The following is a 19,733-nucleotide window of genomic DNA, read 5'->3' as shown; positions in this document are numbered from 1 at the left end:
GTCCACGGTCGGTCCAAACTCATCACCCACTCTCTACATTGCTTACGTCGCGACTCCAGTTCCCCTACTCCTACCACTCTTCAGGCCTCAGTCGACGTACCTCCTCACAAGCTACCACTAAATTGGTCCCGAAAAGGTCATGCACCATAAAAACCGCCACCGTTTTTCCGGTCTAACTTCCCCATAGTGCCTCACTCACACAAACACACGTTCTACTGACTTCGACACCCGGCGTTGGTGGTCCCAGAACTTTACTTCCCATCCAACCCTCTACCCGGAACATCACATCACAATCTAGGCCGACTCGCAGAAAATCATAGGCCCACAAAAACTCCCCCAAAAATATGTTGCACTCTCCTGGTTCTCATCATACCTCACTGACAGACAACAGTTTTTACAACTCAGTAATCACAAGTCGCAAGAAAGTGCTATTTCACTGGGTGTCCCCCAGGGGTCAGTACTGGGTCCACTCCTATTCATCATATATCTCTTCCCCCTGGGCAAAATCCTCCGTCACCATGAGGTTAATTTTCAGTGCTACGCCGACGACACACAGGCCTACATTTCCTCCAAACCCACCACTGCCCTGCCCCCAACCTCCCTCACCACCTGCCTTGAGGACATCAGGAGCTGGATGAGCAGGAACCTCCTGAAGCTTAACGGTAGCAAAACTGAGGCCCTGCTCACCGGCTCCAAATCCACCCTCACCAATTGACATAACACCCCAGCACCAAACATCATCATCGACGGCTTCCCCATACCATTCGCTGCCCAAGTGAAAAGCCTCGGTGTCATTCTGGATGGCTCCCTCTCATTCGCACCACACATAAAAAACATCACCCGCACCGCCTTTCATCTTCGGAACATCTCCAGACTCCGCTCATCTCTGTCCCAACCCAGCACTGAAATCCTGGTCCACTCATTCGTCACATCCCGGATTGATTACTGCAATGTACTTCTGACTGGCCTTCCCATCAAGCTCCTCAATAGACTGCAAATAATCCAGAACTCTGCTGCCCGGATCATCACCCGCACCAACTCATCCGACCACATCTCCCCCATTCTCACTCAGCTACACTGGCTTCCTGTACGCTACCGTATTGACTACAAAAACATTCTACTCATATACAAAGCTCTCCATAACCTTGCCCCCATCTACATCACCGACCTCCTTCAGGAGTACACCCCCTCCCGCACCCTCCGCTCTTCGTCCATAGGACTTCTCACCGTCCCAAGCTATCGCCTCAAAACCATGGGTGCTCGAGCTTTCAGCTGCTCGGCTCCCAGACTCTGGAACTCCCTGCCACTACACATCCGACATTCTGATTCCATAACAACATTCAAAACCCAACTCAAAACCCACCTGTTGAAACTGGCATTTTCTTTATAATCTGTACCCTGTGTCCTTTTGTGTCCTTTTGTAGTCAATTTCCTGTTGTTTGTCTTGTCTTACCCCGGCTGATACTTCACTAAATCCACTGTTTTAATTGTTCCCTATATTGCCCCTATGCCCTGTAAGGTGTCCTTGGGTGTTATGAAAGGCGCCCCCCAAAATAAATGTATTATTATTATAATTATTATTATGTATTTTGAGAATGAAGTTTTCTTCAGCAATTTTTAACCAATTACCTCGTATGTTAACCTTGTACATTAGAATGTTGTCTCCTGCACGGCATGTGTATGTGCCTGTATCGGACAGTTGGGCTGCATGTATTGTCAGATTCCTTTTGGTGTCCTCTACTTGCATTGTGATATTGTCGCATGGTTGCACTTGAGCGCCATCTTTGTACCACTGGACAACACCGCCAGCCCTTGATACTTCACATGACAAAACAAGCTGTTCTTGTTCCACAACACTCTTGAAAAGGTCCTCCTCTGGGATTTCAGCAAACGTTAGCGGTGGCTCTGCAAAAAACCAATACACAAAAGGAGTAAGTCATTGCTTGAAGGTAGAATTTGTTATATGCTCATGCATTTAGTAGTCCATCGGATTTCACAGCCCAGACACGTGGATGTTAATCCACTTTTGAAGCAAAGTGAAATTAATGATTAAAGCAGTGCACTGATGAAAAGCTGTTACCATAGTTGTGTTGAACAAACCATTAGACTCATCAAAATACATGCTATTAAATGTGAAGCACATAGGAAAAGCAACTAAATGTTGAATGAAATTAGGGACACGCAAAATTAGGGACACGCAAATCTACTATGATGATGGCGATGATAAGGTTTTGCTTCCTTTTTTGATATTAGAGGTGATGAAGGTGTAGACTCAGCAATGACAACATATTTCTAAGAAAAGCTAAGCATATCACCTTTAACCTCCTCATAGAAATCGTTTAAATCTGAATCATCATCAGTTTTATAACTGTAACCTCCAGAGCATGAAGAAGATGCAGACTTGATAAGTGTCCTGTTATTGCCCTCTGATTCGATGTTTATTCCCGATTTCCGTGAGAGTTTTATTCCATCCTCACACCAGCAGGTCTGGCTTGTGGGGTCTGAGGTCTCACACTGCAGATTGATCGGGCTGCCTGCTTCAACAGATTTGCTCCTCTCAGTCTCTGGAACAGCTGAGAATCAAACTGGTGCTATAGGAATTCCAATTCATTGAACAGTAACCAGATAGTAATCAGATTTGCTATTCTATGTAATACTTGAATTTTCATGCTGAAGGCTGTAAAATGTAACATTTTACTCAAAGTTGAACAGACGTTCTGACATTTTATTTGGTATGTTAAACAGTAATAGAGTCATGGACTCACATGCAAACAGTGAGTCAGCTGAAAGTAACAGTTTTTTGCTACTTGTCTATTTGTTAATTTAACTTTAGTTGTTAACAAAGAACTTGCACAGCCTTTATGCACTTTCAGACCAGGAGGTCCGCAGTGCATGCAACTCATCCAAGTCTTGCCATAGTCACACAGTGGAAAACGCAACAATCTGCTCTGATTCCTGCAACAAGGGGTACAGTTTGACGAGGGTCAAAAATTAGGAGCCACTGCTGATCCCGTTCACTGAGTTATTAAATCAGCATTCATTCTTTAAGTTCACATTATCATCTTATAAAGTTGCAAACATGTTAGCAAACAGCTACATATTAACACACGCAGTAGACACAGAGCAAATGTATTATTCATTAGGAGTTGCGTTTTTGGCCCGTTGTCCTTTTAGCTCTGTTTTGGTCTCCACCAATTCCTGATTACAATATCAGGCTATTAAGCTAGCCTCCCATGCCAGGCAAATAGCATTAAGTCGTTGATTAAAGATTGATGGCTTTAAATAGTTGCATGCTGCATTTTACAACAGGGTCGATGAGGGCAGTGAGACAGCCAAACGATACAGCTTCTGATTGTAAAACCCCAAATCATATGAAGTACAAATGTAAGCATCAGTATACCCAATCTTAGAACATTATAATTCAATAAGTTGATCTAGTAGGCAAGCATTCACTAAAATAATTGAATGATTCTGACAAAGCTCAAAATAGTTGGATCACCTGCAACATCCACCTTGAATTCTATATGGTCATCTGCGGCCTCACAGCTGTACACCCCAGAGTGTCTGACTTCTGCTGATGCAATGACCAACGCTCTGAGTTTTTCTTTTGTTTGGATTTCACAGTCACTCTTAGGAGGTAGCTGTTTTCCATTCTTGTGCCAATAGACTTGCGCAGCTGGCTCTGAAACTTCACACTGCAGCTTAAGTGGGCAGCCTGCTTCAACAAATGTGTTTCTTGCAACATCTGGAAGTGCTGAAAACCTCACAGGAGAGGCTGGAGGGTAAAATAAGATTTGCAAAGCACTATTGTTATGCTGTCAGAACATCATTTAAGTATTGTTCATCAAACTTTTAGGTTATTTTAGCGCAGTATAGATAATTTATAAAGTTCTGTGTTTAAAGACAGTTACAGTTGGATGTAATTGAGCAAGTAAGTAGTGCACATTTAAAGGAAATTAGAAAAACCTGGAAGCTCTACTTAAAACTGAACACAATTTAAGAAAATCACCTTCAACGTCCACCTGGAATGTCACAACATCATCAGCGAGGCTACAGCCGTAGAGACCAGAGTCAGAGACCTTAGCAGAATGGATCATTAATTTTCTCTGACTGCCATCTCTTTTCATATCAAGGCCAGTTTTACAAAAAAGCTCAACCTCATCTTTAAACCAGGAAACCTGGGCGACGGGGTCTGAGACCTCACACTGAAGGACAATTTGACCACCCATTGTAATCATCTTGTATTTTTCTGACAGGGGGATTGGCATGATCTTTGGCGATCGGCCTAAGAGAAAGGAATAACAAGGGGTTTTGAATAAGAGTTGAACTCAAACAGTGGACAAAACACACAGTCATACCATGTTCTCCAGAACATTCAACACAAACTCTACAAATTGTTTAACACTCACACCATAGAACAAGATTGATGTGGTATGTATGATAAGAAGATAGAAAGGAAGGAAATAAATCACCTTCTACGTCCACTTTAAATGTGATGGTGTCATCTGAAGTTGAGCACTCATAGGTGCCACAGTGTATATGTTCAGCTGAGTGGATGAGTAGAGTTCTTGTTAGACCATCTGACTGTAGTTCCATATTGTTTTGTGGTAGAAGTTTCATTCCATCCTTGTACCAATCCACATGGGCAGAAACATCATGAGAGAGTTCACAGCTGAGGACAATGGGAGAACCTTCTTGGATGTACTTGCTCTTGTCCGTCTCTTGAAGCTCTGAGAACTTCAAAGCTAGTGCTATAGGTTTCAAATATTGAAAAAAGAGTGTCTTAATAACTGCATGAATGTTATTATTTGAGATAATTAAATATCCAACCTACTGTATTCAATTACAAAGAGTTTCATGACAAAATTACACAACATACAACAAAAACACAAACGAGGACAATGAGTAAAACACATTTCATAGTGCTTAAAGAGCAAGAATCTGAATGTCCAAGATATCCAGTAATTGTAGACTTACATAAACATGACAGAATAAACCGCACATATAGGAACAAAAATGGGATTGTTTGTGATAAAGTTTTCCGTTAGTGTCTTAAATAAAAAAGACGAAAGCTTGTCACCAGATATTGGACATGCATATTAGGAAGCGGCATTGTGAAGCTGCTCATCTTCAAAAGATTTTGGAGTGGAGTCCTATATTATCTAATGTCACTCTGTTAAAACATTGATTAGGGGCAATAGGTTTTAGGAATTAGTTGACCAAATTAAATAACCATTTTCTATTAGATGATTAAACAATTGTGACTTAATCACCTGCTGTTACAGTAAGTTGGCCGTGCAAGACAGTGAAAGTGCTACAGAGTTTCTGAGCATCACCTTTTACTTCCACAGCAAACTGGATGTCATCATCCTTTGACTCGCAGCGGTATATGCCAGTGTGAGCCCGCTCTGCTGATGGGACAACTAGACCCCTGACATTTCCCTCTGACTGGATGTCTACTCCATTTTGAGGTAGGAGCTTTGTTCCATCCTTGAACCAACTGACTTGTCCAGTGGGGTCTGACAGCTCACATTGTAGTGCAATGGGAGAGCCCGTCATGACCGTCTTTTTCTGGTCACCCTCAGATAAAGCTGAGAACTTCAGAAGTGGAGCTACAGGATTGAATGTAAAAATAGAATTGGTCAATAAAACAGACACTGGTATCAGCGAAAGGAAGCAAAGCACAATCCTGAAGCTAAATGCTTAAGCAGCATGTTCAACCATTGCAAATATTGTACAAATCTTTTGTGTATACCTTATTAGCTTTTAAATGATATTTTCTTCAGTTATCAAACATTGAATTCCTGGTAGACCCAAAGTAAAAGATACAGAATGTTGGTTATTTGCTTGTAGGATGATTCAGCACATATTTCGTAATGAAAAAATAAAAAATCTCTTCCTAGATTTCTTATCTAAGGCGAAAAAAAAAAATATATATACATATACATTTTTAAAACCGGGAAGTGGGTAATATTCTGAGAATTCTTTTTTTGCTGCGTCTCAATTCACGTCTGAACTCACATTTGCTAATTTGAGTGCACAAGTCGTCCAAATACGAAGTACAGTACGGACAAATGCAGTGCACAATGAGTGTGATACACTGTAAACTTTTTGCATATAATGATCAGCATCTTTGCCACGCAACAGTTGGACCAGTGAACGCTATGGAAGACACCACTACCTGGTCAAAGTACACACAGTCAAAGTATATTTCGCAATCGGATTTCGCAAGAAGAAAATTCAGTTCCATGCAATTTTGTCGACAGCCTATTATTCCAAAACCCAAATTGTCAGAAATAAGTCCCATTGGACCAAAAGCCCATTTGTCCAACAGCATGTCATTCCAACGCAAACAGAAGCACATTAGGACTAAAAAATGTAACTTTTCTGACAACTTATTTGTTATACTTTGGAGAGGGCATGAATCAATCTGCAGTTTTTCTGATTGACTTTCTCCCTACCAATCCCATCCGGCATGTCTAACCTTAACCGAAAAATCCAACTAACGAAAGTAGGAGTCAAAAGGAGCAGCATATTGCAAGTCATAACTTCAACCAAGTTGCCTATTTGGTAAGGTAGGTAAAGGTACTTTTTCTCGTAAATCTGTGACTTCAATTTCAGAGAATGTCTGATTTTACAAAAAAATTATAATTGTATAGTCTAAAGAATAATAATATAGACAATAGACTTGGGAATATTCAACTTTTCTTTATCGTGCATTTGTTTTCTTTCTTGTGAACTAACCACTTCAATATCAGATCAAATTCATGATTTTTTCTCAGAAAATGACCACTTTAACAACAGAAACCAGAGTTTTTCCCTCATAATAATTATCTTGCCAAGTGAGAATCATTGCAAGCTTCCTAAATAGCTACCTTTTAGACACGAAAATGGGAAAATACGGGGAGCAATGCAGTCTCGTGTAATGTTTTACCACAGCTAGGGTGATCAGCTTGATTTATAATGTATTTACTTTAGTATGTAGGTAGATTTTAGCTAGGGACCTGCGGTCAGGAAGGCTATATTGATTTAGATATTTGAGCTAGCAAGCAAAGATTCTGCAGTCTTTTACACACTTTCACAAGTGGTCACTTATAGCTCTTTGTCATTGTTTATAAGTTGTTATAATACTCAAACACTTTAAGTTTGGTGTGCAAACCGCACAAATAGCAGCATGAACCTAAGATCTCTAAGTCTGTACAGATGTCATGTAATAACTTCAACGTTAAACTGACGTCATCTAAACACAAAATGAAAATGTTATGTTTTAAACGCTATGGCAGTGTTTTAATTAATGCTGGTTTTCTGTTTATTGATAGAGGTAGATTATTCTTCATCCAAGTCAAATAATGAGGACTTACTTTCTGTAAGCAATGTATATGCATTTGAATTACACAGAACCTGACAAAAATCTATTTTCAGAACAGATGAAAACAACTTTTGTCACCTTTAACATCCACATGAAACTGCACTGCATCGTCTGTTGTTGTGCAGCTGTAAATCCCTGCATGAGACGGCATCGCTGACTGGAAGACCAGCGTTCTTATGGAACCCTCCGCCAGCATGTCTTGCCCAGATGCTTCAAGAAGTTTTATTCCATCCTTGTACCAATTAACTTGAGCGTTAGGATCTGATATCTTACATTGCAGCACTATGGGTTCATCGACTTCAACAGACTTGTTCCTTTCAGCCTCACAAAGTGTTGTAATTCTCACGGGTGGAGCTGGGGATGTTTGAGGTAACATCAAGAGAAAAGAAATTGCATCACTAATACGGACTACAGCGAAAATAACAAAGCAAAGTCTCAAATCAAGATTAGTCATGCCAATAAATCTTAACAGTTAAATAAGTAATAATAAAATATATGTATTTTTCATTATTAGTAATCTAACTAGAGGTATCTTTGGTTAGACTTGAGATAACTAGGCATTCAAGTTAGGATTTGAAACAAGTACTTTTCTTTAATATTCCTCACAGACCACTCAAGCTCAAAGTTTTACACTGACTACTTAAGTAGTTTTAGTATGAACAAACTAAAGTAAGTTAATGTAGAAATTGTCAAAATGTCAAGGATTGCAAAAGCAATCTCTTAATTTTACACAACGTCAACATTGTGCCCGTCCATTTTTGGTTTGATAATGCTAACCATTTAAATCACCTTCAACAGCCACCTTATTTGCTCTGACACTGTCACTCCTTTGACTGTCACATGTCCTTGATAGATAGATCTCTTCCGATTGGAAAGTAGATGCCTGCTTGATATATTGAGGCTCTGCAAACTGAAGAGGTGATCTTTGCCCAGAGTAACTTCTGATGTCTACTTCGTCTTCTGATGCCTTCATGTTGAGATGACACTTTGCTTGTACTGTTATTGCTTGCATGGAATGAGACAAAACCTCTGAATGGTTCGGTATTGATTGTTCCTTTTGAGTGAGGTCATCCAATCCGTCATGGGCAGATTGTTGCAAGTTGTATCCTTTTTTGGTTTGTGCTGTTTCTGCCTCATTATAGTTATACAAATCCAGTGATTGAGGGGATACAGTGTCTGGAAGGCCACTGAGCTTCTTTGACTTGACAGTTGATGTCTGTAAGGGTCTGTTCAACTCCTCTGATTGGTCAGTTGCAGTCCCTAAGGAGTAACAGGGCTCCTCTAAATGGACAAGTTCAGTTTGTAAGCATTGCAGAAGCTTCTCTGACAGGACTTGCATCTGTATGGATCTACAAAGATCCTCCGATTGGACAGTTGCAGTTTGTGAGGATTTAAAAGGCTTCTCTGTTTGGTCAGTTGCAGTAAGTGAAGATTTAGAGGGCTCATTAGATTGGACAGTTGCATTGTGTGAGGAGGATTTAGAGGGCTCCTCTGATTGGACATTTGCAGCATTTGAGGATTTAAATGACTCCTTTTGTTTGACAGTTGCAATATAGGAGGATTCAGAATGCCCCTCTGGTTGGACTGTTGTAGTATTTGAGGATTCAAAGGACTCTTCTGGTTCGACAGTTGCAATATGTGAAGATGCATAGGGCTCCTCTGATTGGACGATCGCACTATGTAAGGACTGTAAGGATTCCGTTAATTTGACAGTTCTAGTATGAAAAGATTTAGAGGGTTCACCTGGTTGGACAGTTGCGGTGTGTAATAATTTAAAAGACTCCTCTGGTTCGACAATTGCAGTGTGTGAGCATTGAAATGACTCCTCTGGTTGCAAAACTTTAGTGTGTGAACATTGAAATGACTCCTCTGGTTGCAAAACTTTAGTGTGTGAACATTGAAATGAATCCTCTGGTTGCAAAACTTTAGTGTGTGAATGTTTATATAGCTTCTCTGGTTGGACAGTTGCATTGTGTGAGCATTCAAAGAGCTCCTCTGACTGCAGAATAGCAGTTGTTAAGGAGTTGCACAACTTTTCCGATTTGACTGTTGAAATATGTTGGTGGTTAGTAATGTGTTCTGTCTGGGCAGTTGAAGCTTGTTGGGGATTACCTAGTTCTGACTGGGAAATTGGCATCTGTATTGGGCTATGTAGCCCTTTTGACTGGACGGATAGAGTCTTGACTGGGCATTCCTCTGATCCAACAGCTGCAGTTTGTAGAAAAGTACATAACTCATCTGTTCGGACAGCTGTTGGCTTGGAATGATCAAACTCTTCCGATGGGGCTTTTGCATGCTGAAGATAGTAAATGAAATCCTCACCTTGTGATTCTGTGGGCTTATTAGTGTGATGGTGTGTGTCAGATTGTGTTATTGGTGGCTTTACAGAGTTACAGAAAGCTGGAGATGTTCGTTGATTGCCGTAGAGCTCCTTTGACTGTTTAGTCGTATTCCAGTCAGTCACATATTCATGTTTTGACTGAGAAGTTGGCATATGCCTGGAATGTTCTTCATTTGTCTGTGTATCTCCTCTCTCGTCCCAGCTACCAGAATTGCATTTTGAGGACATGCAGTCAACTTCAACAGGATAGGCCTCTTCATTGGACTTCTTTTCTTGGTCAGAAGAGTGCCTTGGCGATGTAGCTATAAGCATTGTGATGTACACAGAGAAAGGTTTTCATTGGTTGATGGTCTCAATACTTCTTCTCATAACAGAATTTTACATCAGTGTTGGTTAGAATGGAGTTATGGGATAATTCATTGCAAAGACAAACAAGAAGATCGACCAGGTTTGGTCTGAGATTGAGTTCCCATGTTTCCCCTTTCAACCAACTCCTAAAACTGGAATACCACCAGTATGTTTACTAAGGTCTTAAAAACCTAAACAGTTAATTTACTTTCTTGTCTTAGATAAGAGTTTGTTGTCATTGCAACGGTGAGATGTTCGGGCAGCAATGTGAATGAGAGGATCTGGTGATGAATAAGACAAAGATGAACTTAAGAGAGGTTAGCTGCTTGTTCAAGCAAAGATGGCTAATTAATTGACAAACAAAACACATGTTAGTATGAAGAGCAGCTACTCAGCTATTTAACACCCACATGTTTGATTAACAGCCAATCACTGCATGAAATGACATGAGATCTGGATTCAATATGAAAAAAGCACTTTTCTAAAGGAAAAAAGATGCAGATGCCTCAAATGATAGAACAATAAAATACACCACTTTTGTTAGTGGTATTTATGTACTGGGTTAAGATGGATGACTGATGTTGAAATATATCAAATCACCTTTGACATCCACAGTGTATTGGGCAGAGGCATCAGCTATCTCACCAATCTCGTCACCATAGTGACACTGCTCTGCTGTTTGGACAAAGCCAAAAAGAAAACAATGAGCTGGGTGATAGCTTCAAGTATGTCACCAAATAATTGATTCTGAATTGTGCAGGTACCATGTGGAACACCACCTTTCATGTGAACATTGAACTGTGCATCAGCAGATATTTCACAACCAAACCTCCCCCCACCAGACAAGTCATGTAACTGTAGGGGCACTGTTTGGCTGTCTTTCTGTGATTCACAGTCAGCATCACTTTTTGGGTAGATCTGGGTTCCATCTTTGAACCAACAGGCTTTGGCAATGGGATCAGAAATCTCAAATTGTTGAACAATTTGGCCGTCCACTTCAGCAGACTCAGTCTTCTCAACATCTGCAGCAAGCAGATATGTCGGAGGTGACACTACAGACAATCATTTGAGGGATAATTTCAGTGTACATCATTCTAGATGTTAAAAACGTGACTTCAAAGTGATATTGTCAAATCTTTCCCAGATATTAGCACTGCATTATAACATCAAACATAGGACAAACAAAAAGCTACACAAAGAGTTAGTCATAACTAAAATTGAAAACACATTTGCAAAATCACCTTGATTGTTTACTATTAATTGGGCAACATCATCTGCTGTTGCACAATAGTATGTTCCAGAGTTTGAAGGATGAGTTGGTTCAATAACAAGGGTCTTCTTGATGCCTCCCATTTCTAAATCAGGCTCATTTTTAGAATCATGTTCTTTGTCCCTCTGCCAAGACGCCAGTAAAGCAGTTTCTGAGGTTTCACATGTTGGTTCAGATGGGCTGGTTGCTTCAAGTGACTGTGTCTCCACAACATCTGGTGAGGGCGCCAACCGCAACGTTGGAGCTGAAGATGATGATTAATATTATAATTGACAGTGCATATTAACACTCTGATAAAGAAAGGGGTTACGGGTTCAGCTTTCTCAAACAGGGAACCAACATTTCAAGGAATACAGAGATATGTTCATTTTGTCAGTAGCAGTTAATTTAACCTTGTGTTAAGAAACTGTTACAACTTCACACAAAACACTACAAAACACAGACAGACTGACAGATATGCATTTTGTAAGTGTCAGGTGCATCTAGTCATCAAAACGCTCTATGATTTGCATTAAGATTGAATCAATTTAAATTAAAATCACCTTTGATATCCACAGTGAAGTGAAAAGTGTCATCACAGGTTTCACAGCTGTATAGCCCTGAGTGCAAGAACTCAGCAGATGGGATAATGAGTTTCCTCAATGTGCCTTTACTCTGTATGTCCCAATCATTTTGCAGGGAGAGTTTTACACCATCTTTATACCAGCAGACGGGCACAGTAGAGTCTGCAACCTCACATTCCAGCTCCAAATGTTTGCCCGCTTCAAGTGACTTGGTTCTCTCAACGTCAAAGATAGTAGAGTACGTCACTGGTATAGCTAGCATTGGGAATTCAGGACAGCTAAATAAAACCAAGACTGGGGAAATACCTTGCAAAAATGTGACTGCTGAGCAGAACAAAAGGGGATTTGGAGACTTAATTCAGAGTATAGCAGTCGCAAAACAAATGATTAAAACTAAAAATGACCTAGTCCATTAAAAGTTCTTAAAGGTTATGTGCACAAAACAGTATTTCAAACCACATACAGTACAAGCGGGATAATTAGTTGCATCTAGAAAAAAGGATGTTGGGTTATAATATTAACGCACAAGATAAAAAGTGTAAAGTCACCTTTGATCTCCACTTGAAACTCCATGGTATCATCCTTTGTGGTGCATCTGTACACACCAGAGTTGCTCAGCTCTGCAGACTGAACAACTAATGTTCTTGTGTTGCCCTCTGACTGGATTTCTAATCCAGAGTTTGAAATGAGCTGAGTTTCATCCTTGTACCAGCAAACATGGGCCTCAGGATCCGACACCACACACTGGAGTACAATAGGGCAGCCTGCTTCGATCGACCTCGTCCTCATTTCTTCGGGAATTGCTGAGAACTTCACAGGTGGAGCTATAGATATGTTTAGATCTTAAGTCAACCTTATATCAACCTCATGACAGCATTTTAGACTATTCATACTAATCTATTAGATGATAACTAAATTGCTAACATGCTGTAATGCAGTCAAAGAAAAGGCGACAGCTTAGCTGCACTTCTAATGAGTGTTATGAAGACAATAGACAACATACAAAAGGGCATCGGAGTTAGTTGCTTTTGCTAAGGATGAGCCTGTTACTGTTTTACATTGCTTAAGGTACAACAAATCACCTTTGATGTCCACACTGAACGAGATGGTTTCACCCTTCGTTTTGCAGCAGTATAATCCAGAATGGAACAATTCTGCTGAATGGACAATCAGTTTTCTTGCCAAGCCTTCAGTTAGAATATCTACTCCAGTTTGAGGATGGAGCTTTGACCCATCTTTGTACCAGTGCACCTGGGCAGAAGGATCTGAGAGCTCACAGCTTAAAACAATAGGGTGGCCGATTTCAATGGTTTTGTTCTTCTCACCATCTGGAACGGCTGAAAACCTCACAGGTGGGGCTATGGATATTTACATATTTCAATGGTTCATTCCGTTGTAAATGCCATACCATTTGATAAATCTGACTTAAAAGAAGACTTTTTTTTCCAATAAGAAACGAAAATGGGCATACAAATAAAGATGGTAAGTGAAAGACACCAGCATCGTAAAAAAACTCATTCCACTCACCCTCTACTTCCACATTGAATCTGATGACGTCATCAATGGCATCACAGCAATACACTCCCGAATGTGAGAATTCTGCTGATTGGATGACAATTCTTCTCATGGTACCCTCGGATTGGATATGCAGACCCTCCATTGTTTGTAATTCCACCCCATTCTTGTACCAGTGGACTGGAACTGCAGGGTCTGACAGCTCACAGTAGAGCACAATGGGGTTTCCAATTTCTACAAATTTGTTTCGATCCATTTCTGACATTGGTGAAAACTTGACAAGTGGAGCTGCAAATGTTTAAAAAAACAATGACGTTTTGAGTCTTGTTATTTAGGACAATTAACAGAGTGATACAGTACTTTAGTTTTGTTTCACATAGTTGATGCCAACATTTTTTTTCACATTTTTCAAAAGAAAAAACAGAATACATCTGAGGTGTTGCATAATACATACTTATGAACAAATTATGGCAGTGACCCATACATACCTTGAATGTACAATGCAGCAGAATCCCGAATGCTATAGGCAATAAATGTGATCTCAGCTCCATTGTCTGTATCACGTACTCCTCGAATGCGAAGAGATTGGTGTGTTCGTGAACGACGCATGGAATATCGTTCATCTTCCGGAAGCTGAGAGCCATTTAAGAACCATGTCCCGATTACTGAAGCAGAGAGCTCAATAGAGAAGAGGGCATCTTGTCCCTCGGGCACCAAGGCATCCTGTAAGGGAGCTTGGATTCTGGCAACTGGAACTGGAAAGAGAATCATGTTTATACATGATTTTAGCAAGCAATATCAATAAACAATGTGATTAATTCACTTAAGCAATTACCCAAATGAACAGCTCTAGGGAATTCCACAGTGTTACTCTTCCCATATTTGTTTACACTGCAGATGCGAAATCGATAATCGGCTTCACATGGTACACTGTCACCAAGGATCTCCACAGAGGTTGCGGAGTCAGTGGTCAGGCACTGTAACCACTCCTGTGAACCAGTGCCCACTTCCTGTCGATCAAGTACATATCCAGATGGAGGGTTCTTTCGGGAGTCTTGAGCAGGAACCCATGAGAGAAGAGCTGCATTGGCACGCTCTGTGTTGATCTGCACACTCACTGGACAACTGGGTGGGCAATGTCTTGCCTCTGAAAAAGAAGAAAACCCATGCTACATCAATGTCTCTTTGGACTGAAATAACTGATGAATGTTGATTAATACCAAAACGAATTAATCAATCTAAATATTTATTTTGCAAATACTGTATTTGGAATTTTGTATTACCCTACCTTTCACTCTTAGCTGAGAGGATGTCTTGGATCTGCCTACAAGGAAAGTCACAAGGCCAGAGTCTTGGGGCATTGTATTGACAAAAACCAGGATGTGAGTTCGACCAAAGGACTTAAGGATGGTCTGATGTGTCTCACGCAGCTCTAGGGCATCTTTGTACCAATGTATGTCCATTTCTTCATTCTCCACTTCAACACAAAAGGCAGCATTTTCGCCTTCCAATACATCCACTTTTCTTGGAAGCTTCCGCAAAATTGTCCCTGCAAGAAAACACGTAGAAAGTGAGTGACTTCTTAGCACATTAACATATATAGGATATTGGTTATCTAATGTAAGACAAAGACACTACAAACTAAACAGCAATATACTGTATGTCATTTGACCGTCAGAAAAACACATCGTCGGGACATCATTTTTAAGTGATTCCCAAAATCATCTTGAATCGGCATTGTTAAAAACAACTTTAAATAGTTAATATAAAATGACCTTCATTATCATGGTTAAATATGAAACTACTGTGTTAGGGTTCAGGAATGATTTTGGTCATAGTTAAAAGAAACACTGTTGACATGTCTTTTGACATGTCTAACAACTTTCATCTCCTCTACTTCGCTGCACAGTTTCTCACTCGAACATGCACATTTGTTGTGTCCTAAACAACTGATGCGTAATTTTTCTTGAAAGAAGAGTCATTGACTTGGACCTTTTTAATATAGTGTTTGCTAAATGGCACTGTTTAAAACAACCATTAAATATAAAGCCAAACACACAATGAGTGGTTCCCCAAGTTACCTGACAAAAATTAAGACACAGACTTTATGTTCACTGCCAATACAATTTTCCTCTTAAAATATGTACTTTGTCTCTTAGGTGCAAGACCAGCTAGGAGGTGGGAGATAAAAGGAATGAAACTGGATAACCGGAGGGTAGTGCAGTTTTTTTGTCCCAGAACTGATAAACTTTGTTTCTGATCATCCTAAGAATACATGTAACTGTCTCCGACAAACAATATCGTAAAGTTCCACAGTTATTTGATTTTATCAACCTGATTTACCTTTTACTGCTACCTCTGCAATGCTTCTGCCCCCATCTGGCATCTCACAGAGGTAGATCCCATCATCGTCAACATCAATGTCACGGATAGTTAGTCGCCGTTTTGTACCCCACTCCTCCATTCCATATTTGGCCCCTGGCTGCAGTCGTCTATCCTCCAGATACCATGTGATGGAAACAGAGTCCTCTGGAACTTCACACTCGAGAACAGCCAAATCTCGTTCCCATACTTCTAGATCAATGAGAGGCTGCTTAAACCTCACAGGCGGCTCTGTCAACAAAAAGGAGGAAACAAACGTTTTAATAGGCTTATATCACATCTCCTAATTAAAAATGTGAAAAAAAGGAAATCTAGTTTAAGATGTTCCTATTTACTTCTAATCATAAAGACATATTAGTGTTACTTGATCTTTATCAATTCCTCAGGTAAGACGACCCTCCAAAAACACAGCACATCATCTATGCGCTTTTAGTTCACAGTGTAAATTGAAATATATTTGGCAGTAAATTCCAATGAAGCAAACACAATTGGCAAAATCATGTGACAAGTGGCTAATTTAGTTGAGGAAGGTCATTAACATAGGGTGTTAGATAGGAAATAAAGTGTTTGTCACCGACACCACCAGACGGTACCAGACAGTTGTAAACAACAGAATGTGGACTGTATTTAGTAGTCTGTGTGGAAAGCGCTACATTTCCCCAATGATTTAGTCCAATCAAATACATAGACAATAAATACATTGCCTTCAAATCTACTCACTAACCACCACTGATATCCTTTCCCAATGTTAAAGTGTATGTCTGACTGACACAGTACAATACTCTCTGTTGGTGCCATGAGTTTGGACTTCTCTGGCCATGTGAGAAACATGATCCCCTTCCCAAAGACTTCGATCACATGGACACACCCCTTTCAAAAGCTAAGTGGCATTGCAGACATCAGACTGCCTTTGGAATCCACCTCAAGCTGATGAACTGTGCCTGTTTAGATATTTCCCAGGTTGAATTTCATATTATTATTACTCCACTGAACCAGGATTGAATTACATTTACGCAGTTGGATACGATTTTACCACTGATTATGTGAAGCTCACTGGCCTGCGGATCTGCATTTTTTTTTTTTGTGTGTGGCTCAACTGGATGACAATAATAATAATAATAATAATAATAGATTTATTTTGTTAGGGCTTTTACAGGTGCTCAAAGATGCTTTTCAGATATAGTGAAAAGAAAAGAAATACCAGCCATATACTTGACATTTCTCTTATCAATATCAGTAGAAAAAAATTGCAGTTTTTTAAAGCATCATATTACCACCAAAAAACGTTTTCAGCGTTTCATTTTGCCTTCTCTGTCTGGCCCTACCCCAATACATGATCTCAGAGTACATCTTTGGAGATATCTCACTGACTTCATTCTAGCATCACATGGATAGAAATCTGATCCAAGAACACACCACACCCTCCCTCACTCCTTTACTCATGCAGCTTTTAAGTGTGCCTACATTTAAAAAGTGGACCTATCATGCTATATTTGAATAATATAGTGCAGGACCATACCTATATAAGGCATATTTATACTTTTTATTTTTCAAAATACCAAACAGATCATGCATTTTAGCCATTCCTCATTTCGCTCAATTTAACACTGTCTTTTCATGGGCTGATTCTGTGAGAACAGCACCATCTACAGGCCTGGCATATGTACTACAGCGTCTGGTGTATTCTCTGCTCCCACCTAGACAGTTGTGTACTTCCTTTTTGTGAGACCGACATGAGTGCATATATTTGGTTCACCTACGGGAATTTATCGAACTTAGCCATCGAAATATTTTTCTGACGTTCTAACGAGATAGCTACATTTCAGAGGCTAACGATTACCACTCCAAACCGTAAGGTATTGAAGTATAGTTTGCGGTGATTAGATCCAAAAACCCATAGTCGGTAGTCAACCGATAAATATACATACATTTATAAGTGTGGTCGACGCCGCGCGATCTCTGTGACGCTAAACCTTCATACCGATCTATTACGTCTCTTAGTACTAACATATCTCCAACCTGTCAATCTTTAGGTTGTTCATTCATTTCATTTAACCGTAGGCTGATTTTTAAACTATAGACTAACAGCTACTAACTACAAACTAATTTCATGGTGACACTCCCTAAAGTGTTTCCAAAAGTTGTCTCTCAGACGTTGTAATCCGATGACGCGTACCACGACACCTTGACATGTCTATACACTTGCGGCCCCAGAAGCCTTCAGGAGGAGATACAGTGCTGTTACTGTGGTGCCATTAGTGGAGGTTACTAGTCGTTAACATGGTATGTGGTATCTGACGGTATGGTTCGGTTGTAAGTTTTGGTCTGTAATTCAGACTTTCTGGTTTCAAGGTAAATCTTTCGGTATGACTACGCTGTTTTTTAAATCATTAATTACTTTTCCAAAGGTTATCGCTTTTCGCGACCTGAGGGTATGATTTAAAGCGGTACATTCCCTTGTGATTATGTGACGGATAATAAACTAGTAGTGTATATAGACTCAATGTAATAACCTTTCTGGACGACGAAACCGGAAGTGTATAAGGCGCAAAGGTAAAACAGATCAGTGTGGGGGGCATTGTCTAACTAATCACTCCGTATACAACGTATCGCACGGAGTGACCCTGACTTCGCGACGGAGGAATCTCAGATAATTGGTGAGTAATCCATGCCGGTGATCTAGTGACGGTTGCAAAGAAAGATTCTAGACTACCGTCGTTATCATGAGAACTAACGTTTACTTAACTCACGGGTTGTGTATTTACATAGGTAATATAAGCGTGAATTTTCTCAAAAGAGAATTATTCAGTCTAAATTCTACTTCTGAATTTCTAGTTTATAGGAAAGCGATCGCATTATCTGTTGTTATAGTCTATCCGTTTTCGACAACTACATGCAGCTCGTAATACATACTGCCCACGTCTCAATAGTTTGTGTACTGCACAGATAGTAAAACCCAGCTACAGATAAAAACACAAAGCCAAGAAAGAATGTTAAGTTTACTGAGTACAAAGAGAGAACTTTATCCTTTAGAACGAAAAAAGAGAATGTGTGTTCAGAGGGTATTACCTCTGCGCAAATAGACGTAGTTGTCTTTTGGTTTAGGTGGTTGTTAACTACTAGCTAAGTTGTCGACATGTCCACATCTCTACTTAGCGAAGGGCAAGAGGAACCAAGCAGGGCACGTAATGCGCAGAATAATTTGTCAGTGTTCTTAAGCGGTGAAGGAAAACACCAAGTAGCTCGTACATGTCGTCTGATGTTAACTGTCCACTAGTCATATTACCGGTTGTAGTTTGTACTGGATAACGGTATCTAGAGCTATTATTTTGGGGAAGAGTCGTGTGGACAACTGGTTCGGACAATCGTGTGTTGTTCTACGACTTCAATCTGTCTTTTACAGGTCTAACTTGATTAGGTAAAATCGAAAGACTGCACGGGACCCGGATCCTCGACACTGGATGTGGAGATAGGTCTGATACAACTTGATCGTTGTCACAGCGGATCTCTTATGGATACTCTTGCTTAGTACAAATTTCAGGAACGAAGACCACTACCACCGTCTCGCTTCCAATTAGACGAGTTACATGCGATGACCACACCCTACGTTCGGTTTTACTTTCCACTGAGATCGCACGTACTATTATCGTGAAAACCATGCCTAAGAATAAGATATGTACCTTGATGTTTCATCATGAGGCCAATAAGTCTCACTTGTGTGGTTGCATACAGTCTTTTTGTGTTGGGAGAGATAAAAGGAGGGTATGCGTTCAGGAGTAATTTTTTGTTCCCCGAGGTTCGCCTAGTCTCTGCTGACTGATGGTCTAACACTTGGTTAAGAACACTAGGAGGTTGTCTCTACTGCAGTCGCGATAATATGCTCCGACGGTATGAGGTGGTTTAACTAGTCACCATCTGGGTGCCTAGGTAAACGGTCAAGTCTTT

General features: G+C 40.2%; 1 protein-coding gene across 1 annotated transcript in view; it reads right to left on the bottom strand.

Annotated features, from left to right (window-relative positions):
- obsl1b (obscurin like cytoskeletal adaptor 1b) overlaps positions 1–19,733 on the bottom strand; it is a 120,574-nt gene that overhangs the window by 90,534 nt on the left and 10,307 nt on the right. Inside the window, exons 3-21 of the mRNA XM_010792236.1 lie at positions 15,750–16,019; positions 14,695–14,955; positions 14,242–14,553; positions 13,895–14,161; positions 13,419–13,694; positions 12,974–13,249; positions 12,440–12,715; positions 11,871–12,146; positions 11,300–11,572; positions 10,838–11,110; positions 10,659–10,733; positions 9,482–10,012; positions 7,448–7,723; positions 5,337–5,612; positions 4,473–4,751; positions 4,010–4,285; positions 3,500–3,775; positions 2,316–2,573; positions 1,630–1,905 (exon numbers count right to left, since the gene is read on the bottom strand). Coding sequence (XP_010790538.1) covers positions 1,630–1,905; positions 2,316–2,573; positions 3,500–3,775; positions 4,010–4,285; positions 4,473–4,751; positions 5,337–5,612; positions 7,448–7,723; positions 9,482–10,012; positions 10,659–10,733; positions 10,838–11,110; positions 11,300–11,572; positions 11,871–12,146; positions 12,440–12,715; positions 12,974–13,249; positions 13,419–13,694; positions 13,895–14,161; positions 14,242–14,553; positions 14,695–14,955; positions 15,750–16,019 — 5,283 coding nt within the window. The remainder of the gene's footprint in view (positions 1–1,629; positions 1,906–2,315; positions 2,574–3,499; positions 3,776–4,009; positions 4,286–4,472; positions 4,752–5,336; positions 5,613–7,447; positions 7,724–9,481; positions 10,013–10,658; positions 10,734–10,837; positions 11,111–11,299; positions 11,573–11,870; positions 12,147–12,439; positions 12,716–12,973; positions 13,250–13,418; positions 13,695–13,894; positions 14,162–14,241; positions 14,554–14,694; positions 14,956–15,749; positions 16,020–19,733) is intronic.

The sequence above is a fragment of the Notothenia coriiceps genome, unplaced genomic scaffold (genome assembly GCF_000735185.1).
Source record: "Notothenia coriiceps isolate Sejong01 unplaced genomic scaffold, NC01 NC01_scaffold00036395, whole genome shotgun sequence".
Lineage (NCBI taxonomy): Eukaryota > Metazoa > Chordata > Actinopteri > Perciformes > Nototheniidae > Notothenia > Notothenia coriiceps.
The sequence above is the reverse complement of the archived record's forward strand: the minus strand, read 5'-3'. Positions and strand labels throughout refer to the sequence as shown.